We start from the raw sequence: 25,046 nt of genomic DNA, 5'->3' as shown, positions 1-25,046 counted from the left end.
AAGAGTGAACAAAGGTCAAGTTTGAATGTTGTGCAGAATCAATATCTTAACACTTAACTTCTAAAATTCATATCTTTTTCAATAAAACTCTATTTTGAATAAATAAACTATTATTAAAAATATGTTAGAGTCTATTTTCAAATAAGATATGTTTCATATTAAAATAATCTGTATAGTGAGAGATATGATAAGAAATATGACTAAAGATCAAAACTGATTTTTTGCACAATTGCCTTTTCAAAGCTTAGACTTTAAGTATTCATGACTTTTTCAACTTAACTTCATTTTGAGCCAATAGAACAACTTTAAAAACATTATAAAGTTAGTAATCAAAACATTTTAAAATTTGAGAGATATATGTGATCAAAAATAAAAAAATATGATTATAAAAAATTATATCTCACTATTTCTCTTAAAAGCTAAAATACATGTTTTGATTTAAGATATCTTGAGCTAATATTACATATCTAAATCAATAAATTTAACATAAAGACTTCTAGCATAATGATATTATACCTATCAAGTCCAAGGCTTTCAAGGTGCATTCAAGCTTGTATCAATGTCTTCATTCTTCTTAAACTTTTCTTGTATCATCCTTCTCTTTATATTCTCCCATCTTAAGTGTGACATTCATGCTAATAATGACTCCGATTTCTTCCTCTTCATGCTTACTCTTATCTTCACTTTGGACAATTTTAAGTGATATATTATGAATAAAATGGTTAGTTTAAATGTCATTATGTATATATCCAAGTTATGAAATAAGATACTATGAACATTCTTGGATATAGAATTTAAGATAAGAAAAAATATGATAGTATAAAATAACTTTGATACACAAATTATTTTTTAAAAATCTCATGTAATATGGAAAAACATAAGTAAAAACATGTTAAAATGCTTGTTTCATAGTCATAATTAACTACTCTATATATATATATATATATGAAAATAATTAGGGATAAGTATTATTAACTCATCTATATTTGTCATCATCAAAATTTAAACTAAACATTATGTCACAAATCATTATGTCCAAAAAGAATGCTAAGTCTATAAATTTTTGCGATCTCAATTTTTTAATTGGAAGTTTCAGTCTTAAATTTATGTTTGCATCTGTTTTGCATATTGGAAATCAATAATTAGTAATGAATTTATATGCCTGTTCTTGATTCAATGTAAAGGTGCTCTAAATTAAAATTTAAATTATTATACTAACCATGGTTAATCAAGGACTAACTCAAAATGATTATTTCGTAAGAAATTAATTTAAATAAATCTTTAACATGCATTTTCACAGACTATTTAAAATAAAGGGACCTCAAGTTTTTAAAATATTTCAAGAACTTACGTCATTCAATTAAACATGTATGAAAGCATGATATTAGTTAAGCATTAAGAAACACATTTCAATATGGGAGAAAAACTTTCCCCTTATTTCCTCTCTGTGCCTTGCTCTACATAGAGAGTATGTGTGTGGGGTCACTAACATAACATTTAATCACTCAAACCCTTCCATAATTGGCAACCGGGGGATCGAGGTCTCAATCACATTTATCACAATAATTATTACCTAGTCATAATACTCTATATATCATCTATTCATCAATAGCTCATTACATATATGAATTTTCCTTTTCATTCATATATAGTTAATATTAACTATTCACCCTTAAACAACCAAAATACAATGGGAGACCATAATAATATTCAAATTCTCAAATCATGCATATAATAATTATTTTCACTTACATAAATATTTTGGCCCACTAATATAAATATAAGCTCTAAATTGCATTCCTAAGGGCCCAAAATACACACTTCCATCCAACACAAAGCCCATAATGCAAGTAGATCAAGAATATATTATCTTAATTGACAATATTATAAACTGAATATACATAAAAAAAAGAATGCTTACAGAAGTGATTATTATCACTTGGCTTGATGTTCCTTTTCTTTGTTCTTTCCAAACGAGCTAGCTCTTATAATATGTTAAAAGAGAGAGGTGAGTTTAATCACTCAATAATCAAGGTACATCTAAATTATACAAATGCATAATAATTATGAATGCAAGTAACTAATAAATTCATTAAGATAGTCACGTAAACAATCATATTAAGATCATGTTAATCATATTAACATCTAACCCATGTAAATAATTTCAAGAATAAAGTTAAGTATAAAATTGGCACGATTACCTACAAATACTAAATGTTCCTACAAAATTGGCATAAGTGCCTGCATGCACATTTTTCACATATTTACCATATGTTCTCATTTTTACAATTACAATTATAGTCTCAAACATAGCCATCAATCACTCAAGTGGCATAACAATAATGAAATGCATGATCGATCTCTTTCTTATATCCTCTCTTATTTTTTCTGACATGAAATTTATGGGTTAACAACCGAAATGGATCGTCCATATGATAAGATTACCCAAGGTCTTAATCATATCGTGAGGGGTTACCTAGCCAAGGTTACCTTAATATGGGGTGTCATACCCAAGACTAACCTACCCAAAACTCTAGGTGAGCCAGTAGGGTTAAATTCCTTAATAGGAACAATGTTATAGTATCCTGCAAGATTAGTAGCGGCTATAACCCCTAAGATTAACAATTAATAGCCAAGTATCATATGAATTTAGCACAACCGCTAGCTCCTTCACTAAGACAAACTTCCACCATATGATCATGCCCATGAAAAAATGCATTTTAATAACTCTCATGTATGTAATTCATAATTAACCCGTATGTTCACCTATTTTCATGCTCAACAAACGTCAAGAATCATCATATTTCAATCATGTCTCATGTATTAATTTTCATATTACCACATAAATTACATTAACATCATATAAAAACTCAATATGCTTACATACAATTCATCACCTTGCATAATCCACCATTTATAATCAAGCGTATAAGATTTTGAGGAGGAATACATACCTGTAGAGGTTGAGTTGCACGGACATATGCGGGAACAAAGCCACAAGGTCAAACTTCATTCGGATACACATAGCAAATGCACTTATAAAAACTGAGAGAGAGAGAGAGAGAGAGAGCAAGCCTAATGAACAAATTCTCAATCACTACTCAACCACTTGGAAGTTTTCTGGCTCTTAAAACCACCTACAGTGGTTGTGGTTTTTAGTCGTGCGTGTGTGAAGTAAAATTGTTCTCTCCTTTAAACTTTTAAATCATTAAGGGAAAATTACACATCTGACTCAAAGTATATTACATTTTATAGCCCAAATCTTCTTTATATTCCTATAAGATCCCATGGGCTCATATTGGGCCTGATCTACTAAGAGTGGATTACCCAACAAGGCGTATGCACATCATTATCAACCTTCAATCTCATTACTCAACTCATCACATTATCTCATGAAAACATAAATTAATATTAATATTTCACATTACAAGCAAGCTTTCATATCCATTTCTTTTTCTCTGCATACAGCCATCACATTCAAATTCTTTACATATGCCACAATTAACTTTGTTACAAATTATAAGATATTAACAAGGCTACATATGCATTACAAACAACAATTTTAAGATTTGGATATACACACACTTGTTTCACAAACATAAATAATTAATTAACACATAAATACATAAAATAAATTTCTTTCAGTTACCTCACTTTTGAGAGGTCAAAAATTACCCATCAAATCAATACTTTCAAAGCTTGAATGGTGCCAAATGATAATTGATCTGCAATTAATCATATCACAATGAGTCACTAATATTATTAACATAATTTTTACTCATATTCCAACACTTAAGTATTTATTTATTTTTTTAAGACTTTACTTTTAGCATCTTGAATTTTAAAATCTAATTTAATATATTTGAACCTATCTACTTTGTTCAATAACTTTCCTTATAATAGTTTCATTAAAATTTTGGCTAAAATCATCCTTCAAGCAATTTTTTAATGTCAAAATTTTCATTTTTATTTCATAAATTTGCACTTAAAAATACTTAAAAATTACAAACTTAGTTTCAAATCTAGAATCATCATTTTATAGCTTTGATAATATACTTATATTCCCAAATAATCCTCCAGTAATTAATAAATCAACTTATAATTTCAGATTTACCAAAAATCTAACCATAAGAGTTTATGATTTAACTCAAAAGCCTCAAATTATAATTTTATCAACAAAATAATACTCTAGAATATTTATTATATTACTAACAACTTCAATAACTATATGTATTCATCAAAATTCATCCCTCTTTTAAATTTTAAATTTTTCATAATCTCAAAGTCAAAAACTGAAGTATAAAAATGATTAAAAAAATATTTAAAATATTTATATAGTTTTAAAATACTTGAAATACCATGCAAAATATTCTATATGAAGCTCTCTCTCTCACGCCTAGTCTCTTCTTCGCACGCGTTGCGTCTCTAGAACGACGCAGAAGAAATGGAACGAAGCAGAAGAAGGAGGAGGTGGTCTGATACTCTGATTGCGTTTTGTGCGGCCACATTCATGTGGGTCCCAGTTCCTTTTCCTCCTTAATGATTATATATATATATATATATATATATTAATATTTATTCCTCCCTTTTTCCGAAACCTTTTCTTTTTTTTATTCTATACGTCTATATTTGTCAATCTCTCTCTCTTTAATATATATTTATTTTATTATATATTTATTTATTTATTTCCCAAAAATCTTAAGCCAAAATTATTTACTAAATTAAATTCAATAATCATCATCTAACTAATTCACTTACCTCTAAATATTTCTTCACAATTTTTATTAGCTCAAAAAACCTATTATAATTAAATTGGGATGTTACATTTAAGGATTAATTTAAGGATTAATTTATACACAGAGAGCCACAAACAATTGTGTGTTGTTTATAGTATTATTGGCATTGATTGTTGATGATTTTTATTGCTTGGGAGCTCCCTCAAAAAACGTCTTTGAACTTAAGACTAATCGTAAGGTTTAATATATTTTTATGAATGTTTCTTGGGGAGGAGGTGTGCTTCCGAAGTCGTAAGCAGCTGGGCTATCAGTTGAAGAACATCTAAGATATTGAAGTTGAACAGTTGATGTGAAAAGGGAGATGCTTAAAATAGTATCCATTTGCTTTTTGACAAAAACCTTATTTTGGTCTTTGAACAATGGTGTCATTATCAATCAATTTAATATTCTAAAACTCTTAAAGACATGGATGCCTCGTTATGAAAGCATCAGATTCATAGTTCAGAACATGACATGAACTGGTTGACAAACAAAGCTACATCTCGGCTTTAAGTTTAAGGGTACAATGGTTCACAGAATAATTGACAATCTTTTAGTTCCTCTAAAATATGTTGTTTCATCTTAGTCCTAATGTTCAATTGGATTAGTGTTTTGCATAATGCTAAATGAAAATGAGCTAATGGGAAACTATGTAGGTCAATTATGGATGAAGCTATTGTCAAATTTGTACATCTGAAAATTATTTTAATTTGTATATTTCTCTTGTTCAATTTATTTTACTAATCCCGTGTTTGTTTATGGATTCCAATCTTTAGTTTATAGTAGTCAAGAAAAGTTTTACCATTCTAACATAGGTATTGGCTTTATACATGGCTATTCATTTGCTCAAGAATTTAAATATGTTCTTGTAACCTCTGAATGTGATTGTGCTTTAGTCTCAGGATGTAAGGGTTCTTCAACAATATAGGTAGAGTTAGATATGCTTGCAGTTGTATGAGGGTTTTCTGTTACTGCATTACAATGTTTGAGACTTATGATGGTGATAAGTGCAAAACAATCGTATTTCATGATGCTTTTAATGGGCTTTAATTGAATAAAATATTACTATTCGATTGGGTAGCCTTTTGTTCTTTACTTTGGTACCATTACAAATATATTATGCAAAAGTCCACTTGGAGCACTTGATTTCCAAAGCACAAATACACAAATATATATATCTTTTCTCCATTCCTTTAGCTCAACAAATGCTTGTTTGAATGATGTTATTTTTTTGGGGATTTTTTTATTGTTGTGTCTATTCACTATTTTTAAATTTTTAATTTATTATTAATAATATTTTTTTAAGGTTGAATATTTGCATTGCTTTTTCATTTTTTGATTGTTTTACATGCCCATATTCACTGCTTCTTAGGATTGCCTGGTGTGAAAAGGGAGAAGCTAGAATGTGTTCTGAGTCATCCTCAAGTTAGCTGTTATTTTTGCAATTTTCTCGTCTTTTCCATTTGATAGAGTGGGACTTGATGTATAATGCTTCCTAATATGAACATGCTATAGGGATACTTAAGCTCATGCTTTAAGATGCCAGCTATATCAAACAGCACAATTTATTAGACTAGATAAATAAAGTTATCTTCATTGTTCTGCTGGCTAATAGTAATTTTTCATTGAAATACTTGCCAATCTTGATTTGTCATTTCTAAACAGGATCCGATGTTCACAGGCTTTTAACCAGCTGCATTTATCATAAAAAAGATTACTTGTTGACAACAAAATACTCAAGTATAAATATTTGATTTTTTTTTTTCCTGGCATGCAGACTCTAGCTCAATGTGAGGTGATGCTGAACAACTTAAATGTTATCAGAATTAGTTCATCTGATACAGCTGGTGCTGCTCAGGTACAATACCAAAATTTTTTATTGTGCATTGAAAACAAAAAGTACTTGTATTGTAGAATAGTGTGACCTAACATTTAGGATGCTTGAATATACAGTGGCATCGAATGGCATTAGAGACACTGGGAGCTATTGAAGTTCCAGAGCTGCCAAACTAGATGGCCTAAACGTTCTTGCAGAAAATGTTCGAGTTAGACTTTATCTACAGGTTTTGGAAGAGTAGGGTCCAAGAATGCAGTATTAGTGTGGGCTTTTCTTTTATTAGAATTTGCTCTTTTTAATGCATGCATACAAGTGTATCAGATGTTATGTCATTTGAACTTGATTTGACGGTAGCTCTTCATGCATAATATTCAAAACTATTGCTTGTGTTTTTTCATATACTTGGCATTAACTTTAGCTCATTTTAAGATGGTCTTCTATAGAGGTTTGACATAAATGAGTTAGAGAATGATTTTGGCCCAATAAGAAATGACTTCTATCATTTCAATAAAATGAGAATTAGACTTATCCACCTTTGTTGTTGTCTCATTGCGTTTGCTGGCTATTTTAGGAGGAAATTTCTTGAGGAGGTAATGCCTGCCTTGCTACTGGTATCTTGCATCCTTTTGTCCGCTTTGGAACAATTTAAACTTAAATCAAGTTTTCACTTCTTTAATTTTGGATTCTTCATTTACAAGATCTTCATGATTTGACGATCAATGTTTTGCTAAATTCCTTATGTTGAAGTACCAATAATTCATGATTTGATGGTCCATGTATGACTGAAGTTATTCTAACTTAAATTATCTCATAGGAAATTGAAACATTGAGAGCGCACACTGTTGAAATGGGTTTAAGTTAACTTGCTTGTATTAAGGTTCCCCATTAACATCACTGAAGCTAATGCTTGGTTTTTGCATCTTTGTTTTCTTCTGTCTTTTTTCCTTGTATTTATATCTAGTTACAATCATTTTCCATAATATATATGCGTGTGTGTGTGTATATTACTCTTACATGTTATATGTGAATAAAGTTGTTGTAATTGATTGATGTAGAGTAGAAAATAGTGGAAATGGGATGTTTTGTTATAATATATGCTTCAAATGAAGTGCTTGAATATGAAGATTTGTATGTATATCCTGTCTCCCTTGAGAAAGACCTATAGAGGATGGCAACTAAGGCAATATCCACCATCTTTATTTTTTTGTTTAATCTAAGTTAGTTGATGCAATGGACAAATTTTCTTTGTTTTCCCTCCTCAAATTTTGAGATTGTTTTTATTGTAGTGTTTGATATTTGCATTACTTTACACTTTCCTTTGTGCTGACATTCATTTTCCCATTTTATCATGGAGAGTAGATTGCCAGAAGGGTTGCACACTTGTAGAAGTACCTTGATGCAAAAGTGATAAGTTTGGAAATTAGTGATACTACTGAACCCATTCCCCAAGTCATAACATCTGCAATGTTGAATGAAGCTATTGTTTCTTTTATCTTTCAAATTGTGATATTTTTTTCTCATGAAATTACTGCTTGCATTGGAGCTTCATGATTCATGGTATCTTGGATTGTAGTAATGTTTGATAAAATGAGTCAAGTGTTGCTTTACTCTTGTTGTGCTTAACCATGTTAACTGTCTGACTTCTCGTCCCATTCTTAGGTAGAATGGTCATGAAGGACATTGTCCTATAGTCAAATTCTCAAAGGATGTTTAATATGGGCCACATATGATTTGCAGAACAAGTTTCTCTCATTCTCCTTAACTTTTTTGTTTTAGGGGCAATGAATTTGTATGATAGCTTTTGCTCGATATTATTGGGGATTGATGTGTTCTGTTATAGGTTTGAAATTTTTGTTAATATCATAAGCTGTCACAGTTTATTTTTTCTATTGTTGAATCATGAACTTCTTTTTATTTGTCTTTTAATATTTAAGTTATTCTCTTTGTTGCTATAAATGCAGTTTCTATATAAATTGTGAAAAAAATGCTAATGAGGCTTTGGTTTTGTATGAAAATATTTGCAATTGGTGCTTTTGTTGCATAGTTTGATAGGATTAGAGAAATAATCATGTCATTTTTTGTAGGAGAAAATTGCACATTTTGAATAAGGTCTTGATTTAGCCTATACCAATGACCATTTCATTTTTATTTTGCATCAGAAACTTGCCCTTGTTAGAATAAATGCACAAGAACTGTTGTACTCCAAAACAAATAGCCATTTGATGTTTGTTTTGTAACCCAAACCAAATGGCCATTTCATTTTTGTGCAGATGGTTTATATTGTCTGTTTAAACAACAGAGACATGTACCATCATATGACAATGAGTATTTTCTTAATTTTTGTAGCATTCATTTAACTAGCATAGATTAATACTCTTATAGCCATAACTCTTGTGCCATTGCTTTATGTCTGATCGTGGTGATTTTTTGGTTTATATTCTCAAATTTGACTTTCCCCTTTGTTTTGTGATTGGAATATAATTTTAGAAATATGTTTAAAGTTGGCAGATGCATCTAAACTTTACTAAGGTGTGATAATTTCTCTTTAGAATAAGGCATGATCTCCTTAAAAATTGTTAAATCATCCCAAGTTTTCAAATGATGAAAATCATTTATTCTTATCTATAGAACGCATATGAAAATTGTCTTCTAACATGATCTATCATATAATGTTCAAACATGACTTTTATGATTGACTGGTTTAAAAGTGATGGGTTCTTTCTTGCAACACTAAAACCAAAGCAAAGAGAAGAGGTGGCCCCAAAGTTCTCAACAAACTTTGTGGTGTTTCTCCTAAATTACATGATACTTTTGAAGTTTTTCATTAACTTTGTTAATTTTTATATGTTTCTAGCAAGATTACTAATTAATGATATGATTATGCTTAGATTGTAAAGCAACTGTGCGCTTACATAAGGAAGAATAATCTCCACAAAACCCTATCAACAAAAAGAAAATTATTTGCAATGAGAAATCCGTGTGGTATGTGAGATAGATTGTACGGTTATGTTCAACAAAAAGAAAATCAACGCAGGATGGATCAATTAATATTCCTATGAAATGATTTTTACAATTCTTCATTGTTACTACATTCATTTGCTTGGTTTACAAATATTGTTCTCCTTCACTTATGAATTAGTGTGATCTTTATTTGGCTCATCTAAAATTTGCTAAACTAGTTTGTTAGCCAAGAATTGTTATAATACCCAATAAATCATCATCTCTATAATACATTCCCATAATTTTTAATTATATAATTAATATCATTAATGATAGTGCAAGATCATCTTTTTAAGGCAAGGTAACACTTCATGTTTGTCACGCCAAAAATGATGAGCAATCACATTAAAATATTTATCATTTATAAGAAATTACAAGATACAGTAAATTTCCTGTGCATCGCAAGGAACACTAGTTAATAATATGATGGCATTTGGATTAAAAAAGGAAATATAGTGTAAAATTTTTAACATTCTTTATTTTAATTTTAATAATATTAAAAAAATACATAGTATCTCTTAACCCACATAAAAAATCCTTGCATTAATTAAGTGAATCATCATGGTAGCATCCGTGTTTTTAGTATTATATTCGACAGGGTCCAGTATTACAAATCACAGTGACCCAAAAAAAAGCCCAACATGTTAAAAGCCCAAGAGAAGATGCTGTTGTAGTTCCTTCTATCTATGCATGTTAGCCCTAACCCTAAACCCTAACCCTAAGCGTACCATTTCGTCTTGTATTCCTCCTGCATCTGCAACTGAAACGCGGCACGTCGCTGTGCTGCGAACTCGGTAATCCATCATGGGTCAGTTTCATCCCGTCTCGTGATTAATTACCTGTTGATTGATTCTGCGTTCTATCTTCCGTCTTCTGGCTTTTCTAATTTGCTTTGATTTCTTCAATTTCAGGTAAGGTCCACGGCTCGTTGGCTCGTGCTGGCAAAGTGCGAGGCCAAACACCAAAAGTAGCCAAACAAGACAAAAAGAAGAAGCCTAGAGGCCGTGCGCATAAGCGAATGCAGTATAACAGACGTTTCGTCACTGCTGGTAAGTTAAAATTCAGATTTCTGTTTTGATATTAGTAATAATTGCGATTGGGATTGCTTTCAAGGCTTTTTTGATTCTAGACTTGCATCCTCTGGTTTTTTTATTTTTGTTATTAAAAATTAATAGTAGAAGATTAAGGCTTGTTTTTGTTTTTTTGGTCGTTGGATCCCGATACGGTGTTTGTATCTTGCAATTGCAGTTGTCGGCTTCGGGAAAAAGCGAGGACCAAACTCTTCGGAGAAGTAACCAAAGGCTTGAAGGAGGAAGATGGCTTCTATTTTCTTTTAAAGCTTGTTATTATTAGCTTAGATTATGTATTAAGATGATGATTTTGAGTCTCTGATCAGGTTCTATGAACGATTTTTTTGTTAGTTAATTTACAGTCAAATACACTAGTGGTTTTGCTTAAGCTTTTCCCATAACGGCGAAGCCGAATGCTAGGGGATGGGGATAGTTTCTGTTTGAAGTGTTTTTGTTTTATTTTAATTTTGTGGTTAGGAGAATAAAATATTTAAAAAAAATTGTTGAATAAATTTTTCTGAAAGATGATATCTCACACCTGAAAGATGAAAAATACTTTTTGATAAATTACTCTCAAAATATTGAGAAGGAAAAGTCAAAACTTTTTAATTAACCTGTTTCACCTAATTAATAGTGAATTAATTTAATGATAAAATTTTAATAGAATCATCAATAAATATTAAATAACATAAGTAACTTGGTATCTTTCCCCCTATGGTTGGATATCCAGTTATATTACATGATAAGAACTTGGTGGCAACGTTGCCAACTAGGTGCTTCATCTAAGAATTTGAGCAAACATCTGATTTTGATAGGCTAATGCATGGATATGACAAACATCAATTACTATGATATAGAGAAGGGATGTGATGGACCTACTCGGACAGACATAAACTACTATCACATTTTCAAATCAAATTTTACAGCTAAGTGCACCAATGCTTGGTAATTTTATACGGAGAATCAGAATCAGTGAGATCTCTACTCAAATCACTCATGAATGAGATTTTAAAGACATGCTTGTGAAAATCAGACTCTGGTTTATCACATTTAGAGCATTTCTACACTTTTTCCTCAAATTAAAACTAAGAAACAAGTGATTAAAGAAAATGAGCCACACTGATTTTAGCTCAATTGAATTGATTTCTTTTAAATAATATCAGATATTACAATAATTACATGTTCACGGCACTGTGAATGGAAGGCCCAAAAATTTGACACTCAATTAAGGACTAAATTCAATTATCATAAATAGTAAAAACAAAGGGGCAATTCCAATATTTCATTTTCAGGAGCTTCTCGCTTGGCCCTTTCCTCCATCATCTTCACTTCACATCTTGAACGACTTCTATTTTTTTGTTCCCTTGTTCTTTAATGGTTGTTTGATTCAACCTCATAGTAGAGAACCCCATTCGAAGGAGCCCTCTATTATGCTCGTCACTTCTTATCTTCTTGTAGTCGAATGCTTGGCTTGGAATATGAATCCAAAAGGGGCTACACAGAAAGGACGAAGAAGTGAAGAAATGCAATGTAGAGCAGAAATGAAAAAAGAAATCCAATCTGAAGAAATCAAAGAAGCAGAGCAGAACGAAGAAGGCAAACATAAAGGACGCACCTGGCGAAGACACTGGGATTCTGCAGAAAAGATGGTTAAGACGGTGAAGACGCACGAAGTCAGACAGAGAAGACAGTAAATTAAAGACGCTCGAAATTAGACGGAGAAGACGCACGATGAATGGAGCAAGAATGGAGTACGATGAAGGACTGAACAGGCGAAGCACATGGGTTCAGATATGGAGAAGAATGGAAGAAGACACAAAAGAACGAAGCGGGAACGATGAGAACGGGCAGCTAGGGTTAAAAAGAAGTTTTGATTTTGTGTATAATATTGCCCACTGTTTGCTTCATTATTATCTGATCTTCTTCCTCCACAGCACCCTTTTTCCACGTCTCCTCTTGGATGTGAGAAACGAAGGACTTGATCATGTGAGCTCAGCCTTTAAATCTAATTTTTAAAAATTTATTTAATTTTTAAAACTTAACCTTTATTTAAGAGTTCATAAATTTCTTATTATTATTTTTTATTTTTTAAATTTATTAAAAATTAAAAATTTTAATTATAATATTTCTTATTTTTAAAATACAAATTATAATATTAAAAAAATTAAAATTAAATGATAAAAAAATAAATTTTAAAGAATAAATATATATTTTAAATTTTAAATTTAATTTAAAAAATAAAAATATTTTTTTTGAGTTAAAATAAAAAGAAACTTAAAAAAGTTGCCCGAGTTTATTTTCTTATCACTTATTAGGGTTGGGTTTCAGAGCTTAATTTTTTAAAAAATTAATATTTTTAAATTTAAATTCTTATAAAATTAATTTAAATGAATGGTCGCTAAGTTCAACTTTTATTTTTAACTCTATCTCCTCCTCCTTCTCCGATCTTAGCCACACGCTCACTCATTTTCTTTATCACTAGATCTTACACAGCACTTTCAGGATTTCGAAAATGCCCATTGATCATATATTAGACATAGGAGTATTTGACTAACCTATTGAGGAATAATAGTTATATTTTCAATTCCGTCCTATTTGTAATTAACAATTATAGTCAATTGTTATTTAGAAATTCAAACAATAATATTAAACAGACGATAAAATTCAAAAAAATATTAATTTTTTAAACTTTGTCTTATATTAAGAATAAAAAAAATTAAAATTTGCCTCATATTAAAGATTGGATGGAGTGTATCAAATGACAAATGTTTTGTTTTTGGTAATAATATAGTTGCTCCTTAGTAAGCTTAGACACTACTGAAATTAATCAATGAGTTTGTGCATGATCAAATTAAATATTCCCACGTATCATAGCTTATTCAATTAAATGACCCAATTTATTAAAATTAAATGCTATAAGCACAAAAATTTAATGTTAATAAATGTCTCCTAGTAAATTAATCTGGATATTAAATAATACTAATATTCATATAATAACAAAATTTTCCAATACACACATAACAGTGTAATTTTGGCTTAAAAGAAATTTCCCTTCTATCTCAAGCAAATTCAGAAGCTTTCTATATATTCCTTCATCATATTTTAAGCTGATAGTATATGTTATTTATTTATTTTTTTTTTGTTAGAGTGTTCGGTGTTGTTATCTATATAAATATATCTAAGTTGATAGTAAATTAACATCTATATCTATACATCTATATTGATCTATAATGAATTTATAAAATTGTGTTAATGATAAGCTTCTGCTTTATACTCATAGTCTAGTTCACATACCAATAATGATTAGATAATTAATTTTTACAATCCATTCAAATAATGATAATCAATTATATATTTAGCTTACTATTAGCATGTAAATAAATTATATTTAATTTAATGGTTATTTAATTTAAGAAGAATACAATTTCTAAATGTGAAGCCACATGCTAATTACTCCCCTATTGCGTTGTCATTTTCTTTTATTTACTCCCTTCATTTAAAAATATAAAATATTTTAATTGAATCTCACCTCTCAATAAAGTAGTTATCTATTTTTAAATTAACCCTATCTTTTTATATTTACCTCTATTAAATATCCTACAATAAATATAAATTTATTATTAATAGGGACACTTTTGAAAAAAGACAATAATTATATTTCAAAAGATTAAAAATGCTTTATATTTTTAAACATTTAATTTTTTAAAAAATACCTTACATTCTTGAATGGAGGAAGTAGTTATTTATAGACTTTGTGGTATTTAATTGTATTATATGGGACTTAAAAATAATTATCCCAATATTATAAGGCATTTTTTATCAAATTATATTTTTAATGAATTAGTTAATTATCTTTCAAATTATATAATATTTTTATGTTTATCCTTATTTAATAAAGTGTTTTAGTTAGAAAATCTTATTAATTATATCCCTTATTGAATGAATTTTTTTTAAAAAAACCTCATTAATTGTACTTGAAAAATTCAAAAAGCCTTATATTTTTAACATCTTTCATAGAAAAGATACCTTACATTTTTTTTTTAAATAGAAGAAGGATTTCATAAGGATAACTTAATTGGAAAAAAAATAATAATCACAATGTGATGATGATTCAGGTATCCATCCATCCAGTATCTATTACATTTTATGAACATATAGTATCCATTATTTCCATTAATTTTTTTATAGGAAATATTTCTATATTATTATTCTACGACAATAACTATGCTATACCTCTATCGTTTTTTATTAGTTTTAGTCAATTAAAAAAACAATATCCTTTTAAATTATAGTAACAAACACTAATAACTTAAAATTAAATTGGGATAAAACTTTAAATCTCCACTTACTAAGAAAATTAGTTGCATAAAGTTATTAGGAAAAAAAAAATTTTTTCTACTCAAATTTCCACTCAAATTGCCAAGAGATGGTTTTTGGACTTGAGCAAAGAAAAAAATAATGATAATAAAACTTCTTTAAATTATATAACTAATAATTTAATATCTTAAAAGGACATAATTTTATTGAAGTTTTTAAAATTTTTTATTATTAATAAATTTATATAAATAATTAAATTATTTTTATTGAAAATAAAATAATCACAAATTTTATTTAAATAATTATAAATTTTTTTTATATTCACAATAATATAACAATAAATCATAACTTCATATATCAAAAGTCTAATATTGCTATACGTATTGGAAATAACAAATAATAATCAAAAGTTTTGTTTAAATAATTACAAATTTTCTTTTTATATTTGCAATAATGCAACAATAAATTATAAGTTCACATGTCAAATTTCTAATATTACTATAAGTGTTTGAAATAATAGGTAATAATTACAAATTTTATTTAAATAATTACAAATTTTTTTTATATTCATAACAATACAATAATAAATCACAACTTCATATGCACATCAAATTTCTGATATTACTACAAGAATAATTTAATCATTTATATAAATTTATTAATAATAAAAAAATTTTTAAAAATTTAAGTGAAATTATAGTATTTTAAGGAATCACATTATTATTTATATAATTAAAATAAATTTTATTATCATTTCTACAAAGAAAAAAAATCAATAAATAAAAAATAAAAAAAAATTAAAGTTGGGGTTGGGGAAATAGACTAATAGAGTTTGTGGATCTTCTTCAAGTTTCCAGCCGTGTAGCACGAGCTATTCGTTGTATTGTATCTGGGGTTATAGCTGCCAATATCTCATCTGTATCCCGCTTTCTTCTGCAAATTAGATAGCTCAGGTTTGTTAGTTGACCTATCATAGCTATTACTTTCAATTTTATAGTTGATTAATTTTTCATGCCATATTTTCTAACGATTCCTAGATTTCTAGCGACGGATTTGGCTTTAGGTTTTTGCTTGAGGCTTGTGATTTGCATGCTTGCTTAACGGAGGCAAATTCTCGATTCAGTTAGCTGTATTAGCTAAATTTGTTGGCTGTTTATGCTGGGGTGTAAAGTGATTTTCGGTGGAGTCATGTGTGAGATCAGGATCCCCTGCAATTTCATTTTAATGGATATTTTGTGCGCTGCAAGGCTTTAGATTTAGAGTCCACCGTTATACCCGGTACTTATAGTGAGGGATTTTCCCTCACAAGAACGACATGCATAACAGTTAGAAGGATTGATTATTTCTTGGGGTTTTTTATCCTTTCTATGCTATTTGATTACTTGGTTAATTTTTCATTCTGAGTTTATAATTGTTTCCTGGATAGGATTGAGACCTCATAATGTCTGAGATAAAGATGGATGAACCGGGAGAATTTGGGGAGAGGCCTATTTTCAGGGATATTAGACGCTATTTCTGTGAGTACTGTGGTATCTGTCGATCCAAAAAGACCCTGATAACCTCTCATATCAATTCTTGCCACAAGGTACTTCTCTTCTCATGTTTTTATTTTCTAGTGCCAAGAGAACGCTTGGTGATGAAGTTGTACACATGATGTGCTTAGATGTTGAAGGAATTAGGAAATCTATTGTTTTCAAATTTAAAAACTATTATACAGTGAATGGAATCATTGGTGAGTGCATATCATTTTGCTTAGTTACGTTAGGTAGATTTAATCATGAGAAAATGTAAATCTGGGAACTTAGGTTTTGTATTAGTTTAATGGAGATGGCTGCAATTTTTTCCATGTTTTAGGGTGATATGCTATGTTTACCAGAGATGTGTTTTTCTTGGTGATGTGTGCTATAAGAACATGATTATATTTTGATCTTTTGATGTCTCTCAGGAGGAGTTGGAAAAGGTCAGAGTGGATAAAGATCATGAAGCTGAGGGCATAAAATCCAACACTTGCAAGGAATGTGGTGCTAGTTTCAAAAAACCAGCCTATTTGGTGCAGCACATGCTAAGTCATTCTCTCGAGGTATTTGTTGACATTTCCATTACACTGAACAGCTAATGTTCTAAAGTTCTAAATTTTGTACTCCAATGCATTTTTGTACTACCTTGTATTGTCCTGAAATTTTACTTAAGATTGTTTGTGTGGATGGAGAGATTTAGAAAACAATTGGTTACCACAATCTTGCTGCCTTTGAATTGCATTGATATATACTCTTTATGGAATTGAATTAGTCGGAGGAAGTTATCTTCTAATCTCTTGATTCTTGATTGAGTCCCTTGGACTGAAAACAAAAATCTAGTCATATAGCTAAGGGCAGAGGGAGGGAGGACCAACAGGGGCCACAGCTCTCCCAAATTTTTAAATTTTTCTTAGTATTATATAGATGTTAATGCTATATACTTCCAGCCCCTTAAGATTTATGAAAGCTCTGTAGTCTGTAAGCTTTTAAATCTGGGCCCCCCTCATAGTTAAATCCTGACTCTAGCCTTGCATATAGCTATTTGTTTCTAGGCATAATGATATTATTCTTTGCATCAACTGAATATATATATTTTGCAGGAAAGACACTTATACTATTGGAAAATTATGGATATTGTAGCGTGAAGCATTGGATCCCCAACAGAGAACTCCAAAATGCATGAGGCAGGTTTTTTTTTGACTTGATGGATCAGTATCGGGGAGGGAGACCTCTTGAGAAGCTCCATCAAGGTTGCCTCAGTCACGCTTTGTAATGAGGTTTGCAGTTGGTTTGCTGGTGTTGCTTTTTTATCAGAGCTCCCATGACACTTTAGTTTGAGGTCCAAAATTTAACAATTATTTATTTTAATGATTCAGAGGCCATATGTGTGTTCTATGGATGACTGTCAAGCGAGTTACAGAAGAAAGGACCACTTGACTCGTCACCTTCTGCAACATAAAGGGAAAACTTTTAAATGTCCACTTGAGGATTGTAACCGTGACTTTGCTTTCCAAGGGAATATGACCAGACATGTCAAAGAATTTCATAATGAGAATTCCACCCCGGCCAAAGTTGAAGCTCAGAAGCAGTATAAATGCCCAGAAATTGGCTGTGGAAAGGTTTTCAAATTTGCTTCAAAGCTACAAAAGCATGAAAATTGTCATGGCAAGTTTCTTTCCTTTTGAATTTCTTGATCAATTTGCTATTTTCAGTCAGATGTCTGTTAATTGGTCTTGTCTGGAAAGTTTTTTGATCTTTAGGGAAGTTGATTGCACTTCTAAAGACCATCTATATTCTGCAGTTAAGCTGGACTCAGTAGAGGTAGTCTGCTTGGATCCTGGTTGTATAAAACATTTTACCAATGTCCAGTGCCTTAAAGTCCATATCAAAACCTGTCATCAACATGTAACCTGTGAAACTTGTGGGAAAAAGGAACTGAAGAAGAATATCAAGCGGCACCTCCGGTTGCATGAAAAATGTTCTTCATCAGAGGCGTTCAAATGTGAACACAAGGGTTGTAGCAGCACATTCACTAGTGTAAGACATTTCTACTTGTTAGATTATGTGATTTGCATTTAACTGAAGGCGTTGATTAGAAGCTAAATGTTGGTGACTTGCTTTTTGTTTGCATCAAACAGAAATCCTGTTTAAGTTCAAAACTTCACTTGCTTCTAACTTACATTCTTTTGGTTTGCATGGACAGAAATCCAATCTTCACCAGCATGTAAAGGCTGTCCACTTCAAAGAAAAACCATTTGTGTGTGGCTTTCCTGATTGTGGCAAGAGATTTTCCTACAAACACGTGAGAGACAACCACGAAAAAACTGGGTTACATGTTTATACCCATGTAAGTTGCCATAAATACAATTCCTAACCATTTTTCATTTATTGTTTCCAATTACAATAATGCTTGTTCTGTAAGCCACTTTCACAAATCATTTGAGTAATATATATATTGAAACTCTTCGGTTGCCTTGCCGCAGGGGGATTTTGAAGAATCTGACGAACAATTCAGGTCAAGGCCAAGGGGAGGGCGAAAGAGAAAGTGTCCTACAGTTGAAATGTTAGTTAGGAAGAGGGTTACTCCTCCTGATCAATTGGAGCACTGCTTGTTTGGAGAGGATACAGAGTAAATGCGTTGAACTGCCTTAACTTTTCGTTTGGATGGGGAGAAAAATAGAGAGAAAGGAAAACTAGGAGGGAAAACTTTCTAAAAATAGTAAAAAAAAAAAAAAGAAGACTGATTTTGGAAAATTTTCCTTTTAGTTTCTCTCCTTCCTATTCTCTTTCTACTTCTCTCTATCCAAACCAAGCTTGAATAATTTGCGGGGGTGTTGCTATGGAGAGCTGAATTAGTGCGGGTCTTGTTCATTGCAGAGTTTGAAAAATGAGTCATAATGCTCGTGTTTTTATAGTACATGTAGATGAGATAGTTCATAGTTGGAAACTCTAGTTTTCCATAGGTAAAGCATGCTAGGCAGATGCAACGAGCTTTTTGTATATGTATGAGGTTTTCTAAGTTACATTAAGCTGGATTGATGCAGTTGTATATGTATATAAGAGCCCATGTATAAATTAGTGTTATTGATGATATTTGTTTGTAATATGTGTTTGCATATTGTTCCACTTTTGCCCCCTGTTTGGTTTGAGGGAAGGGAAAGCAGAGGGGAGCAAAAATTTTCATAACATTTTTTGCCCTCCCCTTCCCTCCAAACCTTTCCCTCCAAAATGGGGGGCTTTGGAGGGAAGGGCTATAATTTTGTTGTATGGGGACTAATTTACCCCTGCTATGTTTTGACAATCCAGAAAAGCCCCTCCCAAATAAAACCTAATCACTTCATTTTCTTCCTCTTCTGGGCCCTACCATTGCTCTCGCGCCATTCTCAACTGACTGGTGACCTGCAATAGTGTTCGTTGCCATGGCCATCATCGTCCGCATCTCAGCGTTTTCCTTCAGTTTTCGCGTCAGCCCCCCTGTTCTGTTTTCTTCTTCTTGTTTTTTTTTTTTCCCGGACGCTTTGTTTTGTTTTCGCTCTACTGTTGCTGCGCTAAACAGTTGCATGATTTGCTTTTTGATTATTGTCGTTTGTGTTGATCCGTTGCATTGATTTTTCATTTGGATTCTGTTCCTTTTTTTATATTAGATTCCGTAAAGAATATATTTTATTGTTCCTGACGCTAAGCCAGTATTAAGTTTAATTAGAATTTAGAATACTCAACTGAAATAAAGGTTGTTTGGTATTACTAGAATCTAAATTTTTGTTTTGATATTGGATATACTAGTTTACCGTGGAATTATGTTCATTGAAGTACCATCCCTTAAAATAGTTTTAGTTTTAATCACACGAAAAAAAAAAACTTCGAAATTGTCAGGATTAATAAATAAAATTTAAATAAAAAATTGTATGCGTTTTTATGAAAAAGGCACGTAAAAATTATAAAATATAAGTCATTTTAAGAAAATGGACTTTTTTTTTAATAAAGAAAATGGACCTTTGCATTCCACATGAGAACAAATTAAAAAAAAATAAAATAAACTTACAAGTTACAAACTTACGGCCTCCTGTTTAAGGGTTACAAATAAGTAATTATGTATAGTTTAAACATTTTATAATAAGTAACAATCATACTTGGGTACTATAATAAAAAATAACTATTATATAGTAATTTAAATATGTTTATGATCTCTTCATGTATCTTTATTCATAAAAAAATTTATTATTTAATTTTTTTACAGTTTTATGGTATCGTTGTATATTTTGGTATTTTTATGACATTATTTCTCATCTATACTTCTCAGTATAATTAGATTTTGAAAATACTATGATTTTTTTTAATTCTCGTTCCCTTCAGAAATTTAAATAAATACAATAAAATTTAACAAAATATATTTTTTTAAGAAAACAAGTGAAGTTTTTTTAAAAAGTTCTGTGTTTGAAAAATGATATTTTTCTCAAGCTTGGTTTTCAAATGTGTGTGTAATAAGAGGCTTTCAGATAATAAAAATGATAATAGTCTAACCAAAAATTAATAACCAAATTTAATTTTACAATTAAAAATGATAATCAAACTTCAAATTTAAAAATAATAATAAGAAAAATTATGTGTCCCTTCATTGTTTGTCTTCCAAAAATAGGATTAAAGAAATCTATATATCTATATATTAAAAAAAAAAAATTAGAACCACAAGCAGCCTTCTAAGTCTAAGCCCCACACGTGTGCATTTTCAAAAATGCTGCAATTATAGGCTATCCACATCAATATTAATTTCTAAAAATAATTTTTTATAATAAAAAATATGATTTTTTAAATAATAACAACAATATTATTTTAAAACTGTCATAAATTGCTTCTTCTTATCCTTGAATTTTCTCTTCCACGATGTTATTCATTATCATAACTCCTAACTTCCCTGTCTCCCATTATGCTTCCGGATGTGAATCATTTGTGTTTTTCTTGCATGAAATGCTGCCTCAATTTCTCTTTTTTCTATTCCCATGTATGCCATTTTATTCCCATCTATAGTGTTCCATTACACTGTCATCTTCTTAAATGATGTGAAAACTTGATAGCTTCTTCATGATTTTTTTTTTTTTGGGGTTACTTGTAAGAGGATTGTAAGAACCAAAAGTACGAGAGAATTCTCGTGCATCCCATTTTACATGGGACACAAATGGGACAATATATCCTTGACAGGAGACTATTTAAAAGTCTCAAGTCTCTTCTTAGAGGTACACATTTGCTTTTGGAAATACACATTCTTCGCGAGATAAGATAGTGGCACACACCCTTTGTATGGCCATAGCATTTCTTGGTATTTCATCGTTCATCCCTTAATTTATTAGCATTATTAATTAATGTGAGTTCTTAATAAGGATGTGAATCGTTTGTGTTTTTCCTACAAGAAATGCTATCTCAATTTCTCTTTTTGCTGCTCCATGCATGTATGCCATTTTACTCCCCTCTATAGCATTCCATTACATTGTCATCTTCTTGAATAATGTGAAAACTTGACAGGTTCTTCTTGATTTTGTTAAGATTACTTGTAAGAGGATTGTAAGAACCAAAAGTACAAGGGAATTCTTCTGCATCCCATTTTACATGGGACAAAAGTGGGACAATATATTATTTATAGGAGACTGTTTAAAAGTCTCATGTAAAATGGGATGCGTGAGAAGATGACAGCATAATGTAATACTATATTGATGAGAGTCAAATGACATTTGTGGGGTGAAGAGGAGTTAGTAAATTACAAAACGCAACAAAAATGTCTTGAACAAGGACCCTTAAGTCATCAAGAAAGTGCTGGCTAGGAATGAGCAGCAGAATAAGGGAAGGGTCCCGAATTCCACTCTCTTGGTATTTATAACTTCCTTATGCAATAATGTAAATTTAATCATGTTATGGAAGGTTATGTAGTGGTAGATTAACCTTGCAAAAGTCTTTATTTTTCTTTTTCAATGAATGAGGAACATATTATAATTATTGATGAAATCCTACGCTCCCTTATTGTTTTGGTTTTATTTGCTTCTTCTACTTGCGCTATCTTGTTTCCTTACACTTGCTGGGAAATTCAAGTCTTGAGATGTAAAAAAGTGGTTTCAGGATAAGGAACATGTTTGTTTTTCTAATGCATTTCAGATTTACTTCAACTCTCTTCAAGACTACAAACCACAAGACTATAGTTAGTGAAAGAGATGTGAAGGTAATAACTTTCATTCTCTGCATCTAGATAATGTGTAGTATACTCTTGAGATGGATGGATTTGTCACTAATCAGGTTATTGTTGGGAGAGAGATTTCAAGCACGTTGTTGTCTGGACAGATTGTAGCTCTGCTAACTACTATCAATTTAATATTGAGAGACAACATTTAGAATTATCCTAATTGTTGAATTATCTACCATTGGTGGATCAGGCTAAAATATAAGCCCAATTATGGAATGGGGTTTTATCATAATTATGAGAAATGCTAGGTCTTGATGTGTGATTCTCTCAAGTCTTCAAATGTGATTTTCTCCCTTTTATTTTGAATTAAGGAGGGAGCGGCTAACCTTATCCCACACATTCCCACTATATGCATTGTGCATAACGGTTATATGAGGGAAGGCTTGTCATTTTTAAATGTAACGTGATTTTGCAATCAGACTCCCTTACTTCCTCCATTCTTATTCTCTCTGAGTGTGTATATTTGTTGTAAGAACCCAAATTGAATTTGGCCTTATAACTCCGTTCCTACGTAGAGATGTTTTATCTGGTACAATTCCATAGGTATGTTTCCTCCTCTAGAAATTATTACTTATCAAGAATTAAGAATACGGGCTAGGTTTGACTGGCTACTCGCCACATGACAATCAAAGACAAGTTTGGTGCTTGCAAGCTAATATTTTTAAAACCATATATATATATATATATAGTTCAAAACATTTTTGTAAATAATTTGATATCTTCAATTATCATTAATGCTTTTATAAGGTTTTGTTATTTTCAAGCATTATGTGTGATTATTCTTCTCAAGAAAAACTTCATACATGCCCCTTGAAAAAATTTCACTGGTCCCTTTCTAACTTTTTAAAAATCTTTCACGATATATCTATATGGTTTAAAATATTTTTATTTTTAATTAGTTATATATTTAATTTATTTGTGATCTGGGGACTTTAAATTGTCTCTTTGAAAAGCAAAGGAAATTATTGTTATTGGCATTGACAATGACAATGTGATATTTGTACAAATTCTGTAGAATAGTTTTTCAAAACAAATTTTGGTAACAAAAATCTGTTTCGGTCATTATTTTGAAAAATGTAATATCCTAGATTTTGAATTCTGAAATTTTAATTGTTTAGGAGGGTTGATTAGTAAATTAAAGTGAATTTTTTATTAATGTTGTTTTGAAAGCCTAATGTAGTTATTGAATCTTTGGACAGCCTTAGAAAAAAGCTAAGTCAGAGTTTGAGTGAAACATGGCATGAAGAGAGGTCTTAGAGAGTTAAATCAAGCCTCTAAATCTAAGTTTATGGATTGTGTAGTGATTGATTTGAAATTTTGAGTAGCGTTTGGATGAACCCTAAGTAAAAATGAAAGATTAAGAGCAATGTGGATAGAGAACTGGGGCTATTAGTGTGTTTAGGTGTTAAATGAGATTAATGGAATGTGTGGGGAGACTAATGTTGTTAAATTAAGGTTTTGGGTATAATGGGTACTCGAAATTGTGTTAAAAGTGGGTTAATTAATGTGTAAATTGATGATAAATGTTTAATCTTGTAGATTAAATATTGATCATGCATTGTTACGCTAGTAGACACATATGGAGATTGTTTGACCTTAATAACCCTTTTATGACAAAAAAGTTAAGGTAACCGGATTGTCTAAACTCTCTTTTTGTGTGTTTTGATAGTTGTGTGATAGTTATTAAAGTTAAATACCTTTGTTTTGTATTATTATAATACTATGTGAAGTGGAATGGAAAATTATTCTTAATATTGTAGTTGTGAAGACTAAATCCTATATTCAAGTATAATTATTTGTGAAATTTATGGTTTAAGGAAAAATAATCATTTTAGTGGAAAATTACATGTTATGGGTATATGAAAACATTGAGCATATATTTTTGCATGATGATTATAAGAGGGTGGAAGTTCACCCTAATGTGGTGTTTAGGAACGTCGTTTGGAAATTCATATGGTACATTAGCACTGTGGAGGCTCCAGTGCACAGTTCTATATTATTTGGAAGTCCCAGTTTTATGTAAGATGAATTGGCATCAACACCCCTAGTACTTGTGAACAGGGAGAATCTATGGTTCATAGTAGGCGAAGGCGCTCTTGGCCAGGGCTGCCTCCTATGATTAGTGAGATTAGGCCAATTTAGTCATAAATTTGATTCTATTGAGTTGTCAGCCCACAGGTTCAATCAAAAGATATAAGGAGGTATATAAAGTGGTATGTTGGTTCTGCTTATCTTCTATAGCCATATGTATGTATGTGTTGTAACATCCAAAAAATTTTAACCCTGATTTATTAACTTAATTAG

General features: G+C 30.5%; 2 protein-coding genes across 5 annotated transcripts; both read left to right on the top strand.

Moving 5' to 3' along the window:
• Positions 1-10,289: 10,289 nt before the first annotated feature.
• LOC129312470 (40S ribosomal protein S30) lies at positions 10,290-11,070 on the top strand. Its single transcript, XM_054955110.1, has 3 exons — positions 10,290-10,420; positions 10,524-10,661; positions 10,861-11,070. The coding sequence occupies exons 1-3, from the start codon at positions 10,417-10,419 to the stop codon at positions 10,905-10,907; spliced, it is 189 nt and encodes a 62-aa protein (XP_054811085.1). The 5' UTR covers positions 10,290-10,416; the 3' UTR covers positions 10,908-11,070.
• A 4,768-nt stretch (positions 11,071-15,838) lies between these two features.
• On the top strand, positions 15,839-19,607 carry LOC129312856 (transcription factor IIIA-like). 4 transcript variants are annotated; one of them, XM_054955614.1, is made up of 7 exons: positions 15,839-15,952; positions 16,426-16,584; positions 16,945-17,079; positions 17,893-18,181; positions 18,318-18,553; positions 18,720-18,863; positions 19,000-19,607. In XM_054955614.1, the coding sequence occupies exons 2-7, from the start codon at positions 16,441-16,443 to the stop codon at positions 19,147-19,149; spliced, it is 1,098 nt and encodes a 365-aa protein (XP_054811589.1). In that variant the 5' UTR covers positions 15,839-15,952; positions 16,426-16,440; the 3' UTR covers positions 19,150-19,607. The 4 variants fall into 4 exon arrangements, with proteins under 4 accessions (XP_054811589.1, XP_054811588.1, XP_054811591.1 ...); XM_054955613.1 differs by lacking the exon at positions 15,839-15,952 and having other exon boundaries at positions 15,967-16,584; XM_054955616.1 differs by lacking the exons at positions 15,839-15,952; positions 16,426-16,584 and adding an exon at positions 17,617-17,793 and having other exon boundaries at positions 16,940-17,079.
• Positions 19,608-25,046: the final 5,439 nt, after the last annotated feature.

This window comes from Prosopis cineraria, unplaced genomic scaffold (genome assembly GCF_029017545.1).
Source record: "Prosopis cineraria cultivar Desert tree isolate PC_DT_omini unplaced genomic scaffold, ASM2901754v1 PC6, whole genome shotgun sequence".
NCBI classification, from domain to species: domain Eukaryota; kingdom Viridiplantae; phylum Streptophyta; class Magnoliopsida; order Fabales; family Fabaceae; genus Prosopis; species Prosopis cineraria.
Note: the sequence above shows the minus strand (reverse complement) of the source record. Positions and strands in the feature narration are given on the sequence as shown.